Genomic DNA, 14,988 nt, shown 5'->3' with positions numbered 1-14,988 from the left:
TTTAAATTTCACATCTAATAAAAACACAAATTTATAAAAAGACATAATGTGAGTCAAAATATATAACTTGGTTGCTAAAATGTACGACTTAGAAGTCATGGAACTTTCCCAAGCTCTGACTTTCCCGACGGAAGACAGGAAATAACCCTGCGTGACACCTGCTCCCTGAGAAGAGCCAGAGGACTGAATGAGTCACGGTCAAGTTCTTTGAACTCAGATGAAAGACGTTTTAGAAGCATAATTGTTGGAATAAACGCACAGCACCGGCAAGAGTCTCACGGCGCGCACTCATGCTGAGTAAGCCCGCTGGGAGAGCTCAGAACAGAGGCGCGCACGCACCTGAAGCTGCAGATCGGCCGCGGCGCAGAGCTTTTTGGATTCGCAAAGACGAGACACCATGCTTCTGGGCAGCACCTTGAAAACAGAAGGACGCACGTGTGAGTAAACTGACCAGTCACTGCACTGTGTGCTTTTGAGGCTGGAAGGTAAAAAATAATAGAATTTCATTATGGTTGAGAGATAACTTTGAAATACTTTCATCGACAAGATAAAGGATGAATACATTCCATTTAATTTTAAAAAGTGCTTAATTGTCAAGTAGGAGTTTGTACATGAAAACACAGGCGTGTGGGGAACTAAGACACTGGCCTTCACCTTTAAAAATCTCATTACAACCTCAGGAAAGGTTAATGCTTTTTCTGCTCCTTTGTTACCAACGAAAGACGGGCAAGTGCTCCGCTGGCCTTGAAGAGCAGACCGTGACTGACGACAGGAGGCGGGAGCACGTCAAGGAGTGACTACAGGCCAGGGTGCGCCAGCACTGCCGCCGCACCACGTGCCCGCATGTGACCGCGACAGCGAACCGCGCCTTCCTTTCATTTCCAACCTGAAAGAGGCAGGGCTTGGACACTGAGCACAGCCACGTCCCCACACCACGAGGCTTCCTCCCCGAGACCAAGCAGGTCTGATCATACGACGCTGCGCGCTCTCTCAGAAGCAGCTGACAGTGTAGCTGCAGAGGCACTTCAGTCAGCCTCAGTCTACTTTAACATCGGTAATATTGGGGCCAACCGAAGACAGCTGCCATCCAACACAACTCCACTTATGATCTAAATTAAGCTGAAAGCCTGGCGAAAGAGAAACAAATCATGTCAGAGACCTATGGAAGGTCACTCTGCGCTACGCTCGTATAAACGGACCACCAGCGAGCGTCAGTGTGAGCTGTCTGCTGGGAGGGGAACCAGGCACTGTGTGTGTGCGTGCGCGGTGGCGGTGAGGGGGGGCCGACAGCAGACGCAGAGGGACGGGGTGGTGGGAGAAGTTTGAAAAGAGAAAATATTTCCCTTTTTTTAAATTAAAAAAAAATGAAAAATAAAATAGAACGATTCTCTGAAACCATCTATATCCCTTAACAAAGGCTAATTATTCTGACCAGGGTTTGAGAACATGAATGCAAACTTATTTCAAAATATTTACTGAATGAATTTTCTACTTCAGAGACTTTACCCCCTGGCCTGAGTTTCTTTTACCAAAACACCTGCAGTTTTGGTCTCTAGCAGCCCTCGGGGTCTGAAGGAGCCCTTGTTTGAAGTCAGCTGGCTTCTGGGCTTCCCGAGGGGAAGGCGCCCCGCCGCACACAGCAGCCAACCCCAGGTCCTGCTGCCAGGAATGGGAAGGGGATGACCGTGAAATTACGCACGTAAGGAAATGCCCAGATGCCACAAAGAGGTGAAGCAACGCAGGAATTCAGACGCTGGCGTTTTTTCAGTGTCTGAAAGACACTCACCGTCTCAGTTAATGACGCCCCGTGTATGACTGTGGGGAGGGCACTGCTAGTTACAAGGTCCACTCCAGCCATAAAATGTAGACAGGAACCGGAGGGCACCCCCAGTGACAAACAGAAGGGTGGAACTATCGTTTCTGCCATTAGAACATAATGATGCCCAGAGCTAACTGCGGCGACCTAATTTGTCCTAACGTATTTTAAGAATTCAGTATGAGTGTTTCCACAATTATATTTGTTCTTTGTTCAGAAACAAAAATGCAGTGCTGATTTCTGAAGAACGGGGATGCGGTTCTGTGTGACTGAACACAACAGCACAGCCGGCCAGCAGCGAACGCCAAGACTCCATGCAGCCCCCAAAGACCCACCGAGGTCCCGGGCAGCAGGGGCGCCCCCACCCTTCGTCCCGCTGGACGCTGAGAGCCGTCGCCATCTCTAGCATCTGGTTAACATATTCATCCAAATCCACTGATGTATCTGTGGCTCAAATGTGAGTTTCTGGAGCCCCAACCAGACTCCGCGGGGCGGTCGGCTGACATGGTGTGATCTGGAAGCTTCTTGGAAATAACCTCCTCTCAGGCCGCTCCCTGCCCACTGGCGGTTTCTGTTGCTGCACATTTGCTTCCTGACCGCAGCAAGCCTCTCGTATCCCGCCTCCTCATTTGTAAAACAAGGATAAAAACACCGCTGCCAAAAACCACTACGAAGATTCAGTGAGGTGACAGTTGTTCAGTCAACTTGTTTAAAGTACGGGCTGATCTGAAGAAATGTCAGTCTCGGCTCGAGCACGTGTCTAGATGCCACTCCCGCTGTGTCCACACGGGCAGGTGTGTGACTGGGACGGCGGCCTCCTCCCCCGCCACGGAGTCCTGGCCTGGACCACAGGTCCCCCGGTGCCCCACAGCACAGCTAACCCTCCTGTGGGCCCAGCCTCGCGAGGAAGGAGGCCGTGTGTGCTATCTTCTCGGGATAAACAGAGCCGTGGGGCTGGCTGACCGTGCACAGGAACAGAAATATTAAAATATTAATAGATTTTCTTCTATTCAGAAAGCACATTTTGGGTCAGATTTTTGAAATCCCGTCAAAAGTGCAAGTGTTTTAGTGAAGTTGGCATCACTGGAATTCTCTGAACGTTTCCCCGGGAGCTTAACTTGAAAGCAGGAAACGTCATCCGTGTGCCAGACGCCTCTCACCCGGCCACCTCGCCAGCCTGATGGAAACACTGTTACACGAGGAGTTTCAGCCTCCGATTCTGATGGAGCCAAGTCACTGTGATGAAGTATCTGGTTTATTTACGCCACTGCGGAAGTGCATTACGGTGGAAGAGTCAAGGCACTCTGGTACAGCCCGTTCCCCCACCCCTGGGAATCCCTGGGAAGGTGGTGGATCAAAAGACACCAGCTTGCTGAGACGTGGTCATCCAAACCAGATGAGGCTTTGGAGGCAGGAAGCCAACAACGCCCCGAGCCACCCAGCCCCCAAGTCAGCAGCTTCCCCTCACCACCGGACCCGAGCAGCCGGGCCCTGCCCGGCACGTGTGCCCAGCGGGCAAGCAGCTGGGTTAAGCGAGTCTCAGGCCGCCGGCCTGGTCGCTGATCAGTCATCCGGGCAGCAGATCATCGACACAAGGAAAACGCCGCCCAGGCCCAGAGACAGAACCTCGGCTCTAAACCCACAGCAAGTAACATCGCACCTGACTTCCTTGACTTTTAGTGGTTTTCCAACAAGCTAAGATGATACAAGATGAGACCCTTCGGGAAAGCTGACAAGGTGTCCCAGGCGTGCCACAGTGCAGACACAGAAGTCACGTGGCTTTCAGAAAGCTTCACAGGGCTCAACCTTGAACCTTTCAAGGTGTGACAGAGATCTAGCTTCCATTCGCTAAAACAATTCCAGTCACGCCTTGTTTATACTTTGCACGTATTATTCAATTTGACTGACCAGAAATTTTGACAGACGTGTGGAGCTACTGGTTTTTAATTTCTAAGTGTCTGATTTGTATTTTCTATAGGAGAGCAGGAAGCCTCAGGCGAGCTCTGTGACTGAGGCAGGCCCCCTGCATTGGTGCTGGGGCCGGGGCGGACCTGGCTCTGCCCCGAGTGCAGCGGTCCTGTCTAGACACAACTGAGACGCATGAAAGCTGAAAATAGGAAAAGTTTCAAAACAACATCAACTTGCCAGAACGAAGCTCGTGCCGGCTGCACTGTAATTTTTACCTTCAATCCTTACTCATCCCTCCTGGAGAAAATGACAGAAAATTGATTACAAGCCTGTATGTCTCCTCGGAAATAGATCTTACGCAATTTTAGCCTCGGGCTGCCTGTCACAAATGAAGGCCACAAACTGAACCTCATAATGATGCAACGTAACGGCTCCAAAATGAGAGCGCCACCGCTGTCCCGAGAGCACCTACAGTGGAAACAGGCCTGCTCTTTTGTGAGACGTACTGTGTAAGCCGACTTCCTACGATACTGAGGGGTTTTTAACCAGGAAAAACTGGAAAAAGAAAACCCCCACGATGCTGTAACACGGACGTCCGCAACTCTGACGGGACCTGGAAGTTCTGACGTGAAACTAACGGACCCACCAACCCCGCTGTCACTGCGGTGACCTCTAGCAAACTGCTCAGCCTGTCTGAGCCTGTTTCTACAACTGTGGGTGACTATGTGCCAGCTTCACACATTGCTGGACAATTAAATCAGGAAAAACACACAGAACAATAAATGTTACTTTCTGCTACTTACTGTTTGATACATATTTTGTAGTGGCTAATGGAGGAGGGGCAGGGGTATGTAGACATCTCTACATTCCCCCTCGGTTTTGCTATGAACCTAAAACTGCTCTAAATAAAGTGTTAATAGTTTTAAAAAAACACAAAAGTAAAGGGAAAGAATCATGTCCATCACCCTAGTGGAAGCCTTACATCTCGACTTTGGCTAGATCACAAAAATTAGTTATGTACCAAAGGTCTAATCTAATTAAAAGGCTGGCTTAACAGAAGTGCATGAAACCCCAAGCCCAACAATGAGGAAACACACGATGAACTCAAGCCCCAGACCACTTCCAAAAGCTGATGACACGCTAGGCAGGAGAACAGCACCAAAGGCAGCAGGTCGGCAGCGGCTGGAGTAGACAGCTAGACGGCTACACAGCAGCGACAGATGACAGACGGCTCCTCCGCAAGGGCTTAGAAGTGCTGCGCGGCGCCTCTGAACAGCGCCCTGGTCGGAGGGGAAGTGACGACGGAGATCAGAACGTTAGACACGTGTCACAACAGCACTGCGGCCTGCGGTTAAAGCACTGCTCACACCGTGTACGGTCTGCAGCGCTGAAGTGTAAGCCCGTATGGCAGCGAAGACAAACTTAATTAGCTCTAAGCGTCCACCTGAGAAACGGGGGGACGGGGGGTACAGCTCAGCGGTACAGTGTGTGCTTAGCATGCACGAGGTCCTGGGTTCAATCCTCAGGACCACCACAGAAGAAAGAATGAATGGGAAAAAAAGAAAAAAGCTGAAGGACAAAACACAAAAGAAAGAGCACAATCAGAAAAACAGAAACGAATGACCTGAAACAAACAAAACACTGAGGACAGCAGAGCTGGCACCAGTCCTGTGTCAGTGCTGCTGAGCCCAACACTCGCCTTCCACCAAGGTCGCCAGAGGGAGGAACGGAAAGGACGCGAGCACAGATGTGGCAGGCCTTGAAGGGGGAAAGAATGCCACAGATAACTTTATGCCAGTGAACTTGAAAACCTGGATTAAATGGATTAATTTCTAGAAAATTACAAGTGAGCAAAACCTCAGAAGACAAAAAGGCCAGAGACCCCCGTGATACTGAGGAAGCCAGTCCTTTAAAACTCTTCTCACGGAGAACATGACGGACCCAGGATGGTTTTATAAGTTAATTCTGACAGTTTCAAGAGACAGATAATTACAATCTCATACAAGTGCTCGTAAAGGACAGAAGGAGCTCCCCAAAACCCACCTCGTGAAACGGAACACACTTACTGCCAACACCATCAGGGGTGAGAGGACCCGGAGAACCCAAGCGAATCTCTCATCAACACAGATGTGAAAACCACCCCCAGCACGCAGTGGTCACTGAAGCCAGCGCCGTATGAAACAGATACCATAGAGTTAAGACCCAAATCCTTCACGCCGGAACCCGAGGTGCCCGACGTCAGCGGCAGCATTCACAGCTCCGCCAGAGGGAAGTGACAGCCACCCAGCCACCTCCAGAGGTGCAGACGTGGTCTGAGAAGACGCAGGAACTCAATGATCAAAAAAATAAAAAAACAACTTAGCAAACTAGAGCAGGAAGGAACTGCCTCTTCCTGACGCCTCCGCCAGAACTGCACCACAGACACGTCTCTGCAGCCTGAACCGTTAGAGACGTTTCCCTTAAGAATCAGGATAAAGGCAAGTAACAACCACGTTCCAGCTTCCGTTCGACACCAGCACTGTGCTGCCGGTTCCCGGAACCGCCCGGGAGAACGGGATGAATAAAAGACCTGTGAGTGGGAAAGGAAAACCCGGCATTATCTGCAGCAGAAGCAACCTGTAAGCAGGTTGTTAGAATTAGTAAGAAAAGTCCGCCAAGGTTGCTAAAAATAAGGTATTAATATCCAAAAAAAGGATTAACTGCACATTTAAACACCAGCACAAACAAGAAGAAAACATAGTTTTTTAAAAACACACATTTATAAAACTATCAGAAAGGGAGGGCACCCAGTACTGAAGCTCATACGAGTCAAGCAGGACCCTCTGGGAGACTTTAAGACTTCCTGAAAGAACTCACAAGCGGAGAGACGCATCGTCCTCGTGGTTGAAAGACTCCACATTCAGAGATGTCGGTTCTCTCTCCCCAGACTGACCTACAGATTTAACGTAATCCCCACCAAACTCTCATCACAGGTTTTCAAGAAAAGAGAAAAGCTGATTCTCTAAGATGCACAGGAAAGAAGACAAAGGCCCGAGAGGTGAGAAGAAATTTCCCAAGAGCCAGTCCAGACGAGCCCCATCAGATGCCAAGACCCAGAACAAGATGGCAGCGAGGAAGGCGGCTGGGCCCTGGCATCAGGACAGACAGACGACCGCAGGACGGAGAGAGGGGCCCCGCGAGCAGGCGACCACACGCGCGTAGCCACCGGGCACACGTCCCTCCAGGATTCGTCAGTTACCGCACCCTGGGGAAATTCCACCTGCGGGAGACAGGGCAGACCTGCAGGAATGCCAGGGAGGATGAGATGCGTTCATCTTCAGACACTGACCTGAGGCCTGTGACAAGATCAGTAATCCAGGGCAGGGACAAAAAGCTCCCGCCCCCACAGGAATCAGGGTCTACAGGTATGAGAGAAAGAGGGGGAAGGTCCAGGACTGCACGTAATCCAAACGTCCGGGACGTCTCCCCACGGTACACGCAGGACGGGGCTCAGGGAGCGGCTTCAGCCTGCGTATCGGGGTGCTCGGCACTCTCACCTTCGGAGCAGGGGCCAAGACCATCTTATTTCCTTGAAGCCAAAACCTCAACTGTTAAAAAAAAAAAAAGCTCCAGTGATTTTCTCTTTCAGCAGACGACTTACACTAAGGCCAGCAGAGCGCTGACAAGATCCCAGTTTCAGGATTATTAACGTATGAAAAAGAGCCGCACCATCTACTAAAATTAACCCAATGTGATTCAAAGATCTAAACATAAGACATAAAACTATAAAACTCTCAGGAAAAAACTTAGGGGAAAAGCTTCACAACGTTGGATTTAGTGATGATTTAGATGTGAAACCAAAAGCAAAAGCCAACAGAGGAAAAAGCAGGTGAACGGGACTGCACTGAAATTCACTGACACTTCTCCAAAGATAACACGGACACTCAACAAGCAGGGCTTCAGTGTCACTGGTCACCACACAGCGCGGATCGGAACCACGACAATATGCTGCTTCCCGTCCGTCGGGGCGGCGGCTCCAGCCTCCATAACCCAGACAAGAGAGACTCTGACCCGCGCTGCAGCGTGGATGGACCTTAGAAACACCGTGCGGGGGGAGCAAGCCAGTCACTCATGATTCCACTGACACGAGGTCCCCAGAGCCGTCAGATCCGCAGGGACAGAGGAGGGGAGAGAGGAGGGGAGCAGCATTTCACGGGGACAGTTTCAGTTCTGCAGGGTGAAAAGCATTCTGGGGGTGGAGGGTGGTGATGGGTGTCACTGAACACAGTGACTGTAACTGGAAACCATCACTGAAACACGGTTAGGTTGGTCTGTTTCAGGCTAGCTGTGTTTTACCAAGACTGAAAGGAACTGCCTATTAAAACATTTAAAGGACGACAAAGTCCACGCTTCCAGAAGTGAGCCTGCTGGGGCCACTGACAGAAGCCTCGTGCTCACTGGGAGCAGCTGGGCAGGGGCTGGGCTGAAGGCCAGAACCACATGCACGAGAAGACCGACCATGGCCCGTCGCTCAGACACCACAGGTCCCGGGACGCAGCCTGGGGCGGTGCGAGGCCAGGGGCTCCCGCAGACGGCCAATTCACGTCAAGTTCATTACGTCTAAGACCTGGGTTTTTTCACACGGGCTGCCACCAAGTCCGCGCTTCCCTATGCTTGCGCTGTTGATTGGAAGATAAATTGACAAGCTACAACATCAAAGCTGTAAAGACGCTTCTGAATCCCAAGTGAGCACCTGCGGCACCGGTGACAGCCGTGCACCTGGACTCTGACAGGCACACCTGTAACCTCTGGCACCTTTGCCACGAGCAGCCCCTGGCCGGTGCGCTCCAGCTCAGACGAGATGCTTTCGTGTTAATGCCACCGCGATGCTATCCTTACTCTGAGAACTCGCTGGAATGCGCCACGGGATGGAGAAAAGTTCCTTTCCTGAGGGGCAGCAGGCCGTCCTGCTGCTCCTCTCCCGGGCTTACGTGTTATTTACTTACAGACTCAGATTCTAGGGAATTAACTCCTGTCCTTAGGCTAGTGCTGCCCTCAAAATGAAAACATCAAGCCACTTGGTGCTTAACTGGCGACAAGAAGAGGCAGGCCCTCTGGGACGCGCGAGGCATCTCCTCTCGTGCCTCCGGCGCTCTCCAAGCTCTGCGGAGGCACAGGGTTATTTCAGACTCTCTGGAGGCTGTGTCTGCAATCCCCTCAGCCCTGCGGACGTGCCTTCGGAGCCTGAGACCTGAATTAATTCACAGCAGCATGCTGATTCTTTCCTGCTTCTCATCTCCTTTCCTGTGAAGTATGGCTTTGGGCTCAGTATTTTTCCTTGAAGCCACCTTGCTCAAAGATCACTCTTCTTACTGAAGAACGTCAGTAGTAACACAGGATCGTCCTCTTGGGGAACTTCACGTCACCCCCGAGCAGTGCTTCCGGCCCGTCTCTGCTCTGATTGTTCTGAGCAGATAACAAGGTGGCGAGTCTCAGCCCAAGACCCGCCCATGGGCCGAGTCTCTGTAATTCACGTAATTCCCAGAGCAATTCCTGGCGGGTCGATGAACAGACAGCTGACTGGACCACATGTGTTTCAGCTCTGTCATCTTAATCACTGAAGTAGATTATGATGGAGACTAATTCAGATTAGTTATCCAGAAACCCACCGATTACAGCTGACAATAACAATGAGATAAAAGTCAAGTCCAAAAAATAGAAACGGTCAATTCACATCATGCATCTGGAGATACAATCAGAAAGTCACAAATTAATGTGATTTGGGCTCTTATTTTTCTGACTCCATTCATCCTTTCCTTTAATCTCTTTCAGTGTCCTTTCTAAAAGCTGAGCCCCAGGACGAACGTAACTGCACACGACACTCAGGAAGGCGCTGTCCCCGGGGAAGCACTACCTGATGTGATGCTCCATAATCAAATTCTGCAAGAAGGAAGGGAACGCGCTTCCCAGGCAGGGGACGCGGGGACAGGGGCGCACAGGGAACCTGCTGTAGGGCCTGCCCGCTCCCGTGCGGACCACGCCCGGAACCGCCCGGCCCACGTTAAAGGGCAGCTGTCTGCTGTCCACCCTCGACGAGAGCCATGCCCAAAGCAAGCGGGCGGGAGGCCACCAGGAGGAGGATTCTGTACCGAGAAAGTGCGGAAGGCAGGCCGAGATCAGCGTCCCCGGCGAGTCACAGGGGCCACCCACACCTCAGGGGATGGTGAATGAAGTCAGCCCCCTACCTGCCCCGTCTGATAGTGTCGGGCAAACTGGTGAACCACTCGGTAGTCGTTTGCAAAGTACTCCATCAGAATAGAAGGAACCTCAGCAAAGTCCGTGGGGCACCTGGTCCCTAAGATGGGGAAGGAGAAACAAATTGGCATGCATTACATCAACGTATTTATTTTACTTTTTATGAAATCTTTTAATTTTTATTTGTACTTCTGATGAACTATGATAATCTTTTAATTTATTAAATCAATATTTTACTTCTATAAAATTATTGCACATATTTGCAGAAAAATTTAAAATAATCTCATACATTTTCCCATGTATTAGAAGTAAAACAAAATATTTGCACAGCTGAATAAAACACCTTGTAAAGCAATGGCTCACACGCTCTACAAACAAACCCGTCTTCGGCGCTGCTGGGCTATATGTGAAGCACAGTCACAACATTCTTACAGTCAGCAGAGCACCTGAATTTAACTCACTGAATTCCCTCGCCAAGTGCTGTTCTTCTTCATTTGTTTTCAAAGTATATTATTTGATCTATTAATTCCTTCTGGTAACAAGGTCAGGCCTCAGCACACAAAGCAACATTTTAAACTCAAAATTATTTAAAGCAACAAATCCTGTAAGAACCTTTTGTTGACACTATGATTCTGTCCAGCCCATCTACAGTCTTTTCAAGTATCTTCTCCTCCCCTAAAACTGTGTGTGTGTGAAGTTAGTTAATAAACACGGCTCTCCTGGGTGGTCTCAAGCTGACCCGTGTGACAAGAAGCTTAAGACTCGGAGGCGACAGCGAGGGGGGACATCTTTGATGTCACCCGCACGGCCACACGTCAGCCTGAGACACCCCGGCTTTCTGCGGGGGTGGGGGTGAGGACACAGCAAGGAGCGCCCCTCAGCACGCCCTCACGTCTCCTGGCTGGCTCTGGACAGAGGCAGCATCCGCTCACTTCCTCACTCGCTGACTCTGCTGGGGAGACGCACTGACTCATACGCACGGCCACCGACTTGAAGTCCACGTAAAACACAACACAACGGGAAGTGGCACAAACTCAAAGACTGGGAGCGGAGACCCTCCTGGGTGAGAACTGCTATCAACGGCGGGAAAAACGCAGGAGGGTCGGGTCAGCCTCACAGCTGGGAGGACAAGGCAGACCATCTGCCACCCACGACTGCAGACACCCAGATAAAAGGCTTTTTTCCGAGTTAGAAAGAAATGTATGTTTTCAAGTGACTGTGCAGCGAAAGCCCCCTCTCCCCGGCTCACCAGTGACGTGCTGGTAACGTGTCCGGCCCAGCATAGAGTGCATGGCGTGGCCCATCTCGTGGAAAAGATTCTCCATCATCCCCGGGGTGAGCAGCGTCGGTAAGTTCCTCGAGGGGCAGGGGAGGTTCAGCATGAGCACGACGACCGGGAGCTGATAGTCCCCGTCGGCCTTCAGCCTGCCGCCGCGGATGGTGAAGTGGCAGTCCTGCGGGGCCAGGGAGCGGGTGGGTGAGCCAAGGGCCGGGCGCCCTGGAGGGAGAAGAGCCTTGCACACGTTTCACCTGAACTCCATACTTCTGCTCACTTAGTTAGGGACACTTTCCCCCCAGCACTTTTTATTTTGCTAAAATGTTCATCTTCTTAAAACACCATTCTCTGAGGCTGTGCTGATGAGTTCAGTTACCCACTCCAAAGCCATGCACTGAGCTGAGGCCACAGCAGATGCTGGAGACGCTCACAGCAAGGGGGACGGGACACTCGTGTTTACCGGGCCCCTCCTGTGTCAGGACGACACCTTCCACATCCACGGGCTTTGTCACTTGGACAGGACGAGCTCCAAACTGCCACAGAGCAAGGCCCTGGGAGGAGCCTTCCCGGCGCGCACGCACTCACCGCTTACTCTCCACAGAAACCTGGGAGGCAGCTGTTTCGTCTTTCAGACGAGAAAACCAGCTGCGTCTTGGAAATACCAGGTCCTGTGTCCAAAGACGCAGGGCTCGGCCACCGCATCCCAAACGGGGACTCGGGCCGAGGCCTGCGGAGCTGGGCCTCCAACAAGAAGGCACATGGGACTCGGCAGCGGCGACCCAGGCTCTGGCCCCGCCTTCCGCCCACACTGGCCACGCTGTCCTGGAGCCTGGTCCCCTTGCCAGCCTCGCCTCCACTTTGTCAAATACCAGAGCCACTGCCCAGATTCATAAGCCTACATCTGTTAAAACTGCTTTGGAAGTTGGGAATCACTATTTAAATATAAGGTACCCTTATTTCTACTGTATCTGACAACCTGAATTCTTGATCATTCTAATCAAACTGCCCGGAAGTGCTAAAGCTCGAGAACATGAACCTCACGTATGCCACCCAAGGAGTGAACCGCCCAGAGGCTGAGTCTGCAGTTCTGAGCCAGGTCCACTGTCAAGGATGGATGGTGGCCGAGAGCTGGAGCTCTGGTCAGAACATGTGGGTTCAAATCTTGGGACTCCTAACTGTGTGACTCCAGGCAAGTAACATCCCTTCTCTGGCTTCGGTTTTCCGGTAACAGTAGTGCCCAGCTCAGAGGGGGGAGGTGAGCACTGGAAGGTGTGGTGTGGGAAGGGCTCAGAGCACCGGCCAGCACACGGAGGGCTGGGAAGTGTCAGTTGCTGTCACTGTCACGGTCACCACAACCCAGACACAGATTCACGTAGTTACTTTCACAACTTTCATCATCTTCAGATTCTACACCCTAGTTTCAAGTTTATCTATTCAGCAACCTTTTACATACCAGGCACTACAACAGTGAGATGTAAAGTCCGCACAAATGAACCAACCATTCTAGAAAGACTAGCGTGTAAATGAAGCATCACCTGGTGGGGCTTGTCTGCTCGCTGGAAAAAGTCACAGTAGATGTACCCCAACAGTCCTTCAGATTCGTGAACCACAGCCTGGAAGAGAGAATTTAATTTAGTGGTGAATGAGGCCATCAGAACTGGAAGAGTGCAATGCACTCCTCACATGAGAGTCTGCATCTAAGACACCCACAGCCCCGAGTGCAGACATCTCACCACTTCCTACGCCCACATCACCTCGGGGTGGCATCCACCCCGACGTCCGCCCACCTTGTTCCATCTCTTGGTGCCTCTGACGGATTTTGTCCGGAGAGGAGACCCTGCCCGTCAAGCCCTCCATCCTGACGGCCAGCCCGCGACAATGCAGCTCAGCCTGGCACGCAGCGCCCGGGGACTGGGGCTGGGTGCTGGCTGGATGATTAGCAGCCAAATTGTCCCCCCCATTCAATCTCAGAACATCAGGACACACGGGCATACTAGCCACAACCCTGGAAGGCAGAACCACAACACACAGCATCTGCCCCGCTAAACTCAGTGACAGCACCATTCACACCCACCCCACCACCCAGCCGACGAGAGAGGTGTGGCTCACAGGAGGGCTGGTCTTCAACTCTGCACAACTTGCGGAGAACTGAGAACTCCCTGCGCGCGTGTTCATTAACCCCACAAACATCCATGAGGCATCGCCGTGGTGTCAGGAACTGTTCCCGGCACGCAGGAGATGGCAGTGAACAAAACCAGCAAATGGTGACCGAGGGGCTCCCCTGAGCTGGAGGACGTACGTCTTCATCACTCGCATCTTGTCCCTGCCCTCGCCTGTCACCAGCTTCCATTTGCAGACCACCTCTGCATTCAGTCCACCTCCACAGCTTGTGAGGACACAGCCCACAGGAGAGATGAACGCACTTTCATCTGTCCTTCCAACGCCACCTCCGCCCACTCTACGGCCACAGAACAGCCAGGGGACATGAGCCATCCCCGCTCCTTCACACAGAGAAGTGGCACAGTGTGCTCAGCACAGGGCAAGGGGAACAGAGAGCTACAGCCTGCAGGTCCTCAGATCCTCAAAGCCTCCTTGGGAAAAGCTAAAAACCCTGCACCTCAAATGAAGGGCGCCCTGACTTGGGGGGGGGTGCTCCAGGCTGGGGTAATCGTCAGGAATACACACCAGAGCACAGGGCACCAACTAGCATCCGATACAAGCGTGGGCTCCGACAGGCGGGAAGGGGCTAGGAGGAGAGGAAAGGGGGACCAGGGACCCTGGGATAACCAGCAGGGACCCGTGCGTGGCAGTAGCATGGCCAGCAATGACAAAGGTCTCCTGAACCAGAGTCTCTCAACAGTCCAAGCTTCAGCCTCGGATCAGGTTTCTAAAACAGTTTTCCTCAGAGAACGAGCCCTGCTGTTAAATGCTTACAGTCACTTCAGGCACTGACTGATGTTGGAGGAGAGCGTTTCTGTCGCAGGGTCCTAATCAGACGGAGCGATCCAGACTTCTCAACAGGCAGCAGTGAGGCGACGCTCCACTGGGGCAGAGCAAACCTGCGCGGAGCTGCCGGGGACCAGGGACCGCGCCCAGGATGCGGCGCCCCCGGGATGCTTACCAGCTTGCGGACATCCTCGCACCACACCTCTCCCCTCACTGGCTGCTCCGCGTGGAGTGAAATCCCCAGCAGCCTGTGAAACAGGACACTCAGGCCGTCCATGCACGCTCCGAGGGAGAAAAACGGGCAGTACAAACTCGGCTCGATGTTGTACCTGGGCAGGAAGAGACGGCGACCACATTCTGTTTACTTCAGCTTCTTACGCGGATTCTGTCCCCTTCTCACTTAAAATTTAGGAGCCAGAAAGGACTGAAAACACAAGGTACATGTCTATGCATCTGTCCCAACTCCATCATCCCGAATCCATCCCACATCTCCATCCCTTCCAGCTTGTTCACTCTCAACACCACACCACACACACAGTTACATACAAAATCTGACCCGCTTGAGCTGACGGTAAAACTCTACTCCATAAAATGTGTTATACTCTATATTTATATATACACACATACCTCAAAGTTAACCTAGTTCAACAGAATTACCACATAGCCCAGCAATTCCATTTCCGGGCACATACCCAGAAGAACTGAAAGCAGGGTCTCAAAGAAATATCTATATGCCCATGTTCACAGCGTTGCAACAGCTAAAACATGGACGTAACCCAAGTGTCCATCTGCCTCGGACTGGGTAAGT

The 14,988-nt window shown here is 51.8% G+C and overlaps 1 protein-coding gene across 4 annotated transcripts in view; it reads right to left on the bottom strand.

The window, feature by feature from the left end:
* The window catches only part of MIPEP (mitochondrial intermediate peptidase), an 87,039-nt gene that overhangs the window by 39,886 nt on the left and 32,165 nt on the right, over positions 1 to 14,988 (bottom strand). For all 4 annotated transcript variants that reach the window (XM_032496441.1, XM_032496442.1, XM_032496443.1 and 1 more), the window contains 5 exons: positions 14,356 to 14,509; positions 12,770 to 12,847; positions 11,208 to 11,412; positions 9,949 to 10,058; positions 340 to 414 (listed from right to left, as the gene is read on the bottom strand). In XM_032496441.1, coding sequence (XP_032352332.1) covers positions 340 to 414; positions 9,949 to 10,058; positions 11,208 to 11,412; positions 12,770 to 12,847; positions 14,356 to 14,509 — 622 coding nt within the window. The remainder of the gene's footprint in view (positions 1 to 339; positions 415 to 9,948; positions 10,059 to 11,207; positions 11,413 to 12,769; positions 12,848 to 14,355; positions 14,510 to 14,988) is intronic.

This window comes from Camelus ferus, chromosome 14 (genome assembly GCF_009834535.1).
Source record: "Camelus ferus isolate YT-003-E chromosome 14, BCGSAC_Cfer_1.0, whole genome shotgun sequence".
NCBI classification, from domain to species: domain Eukaryota; kingdom Metazoa; phylum Chordata; class Mammalia; order Artiodactyla; family Camelidae; genus Camelus; species Camelus ferus.
Note: the sequence above shows the minus strand (reverse complement) of the source record. Positions and strands in the feature narration are given on the sequence as shown.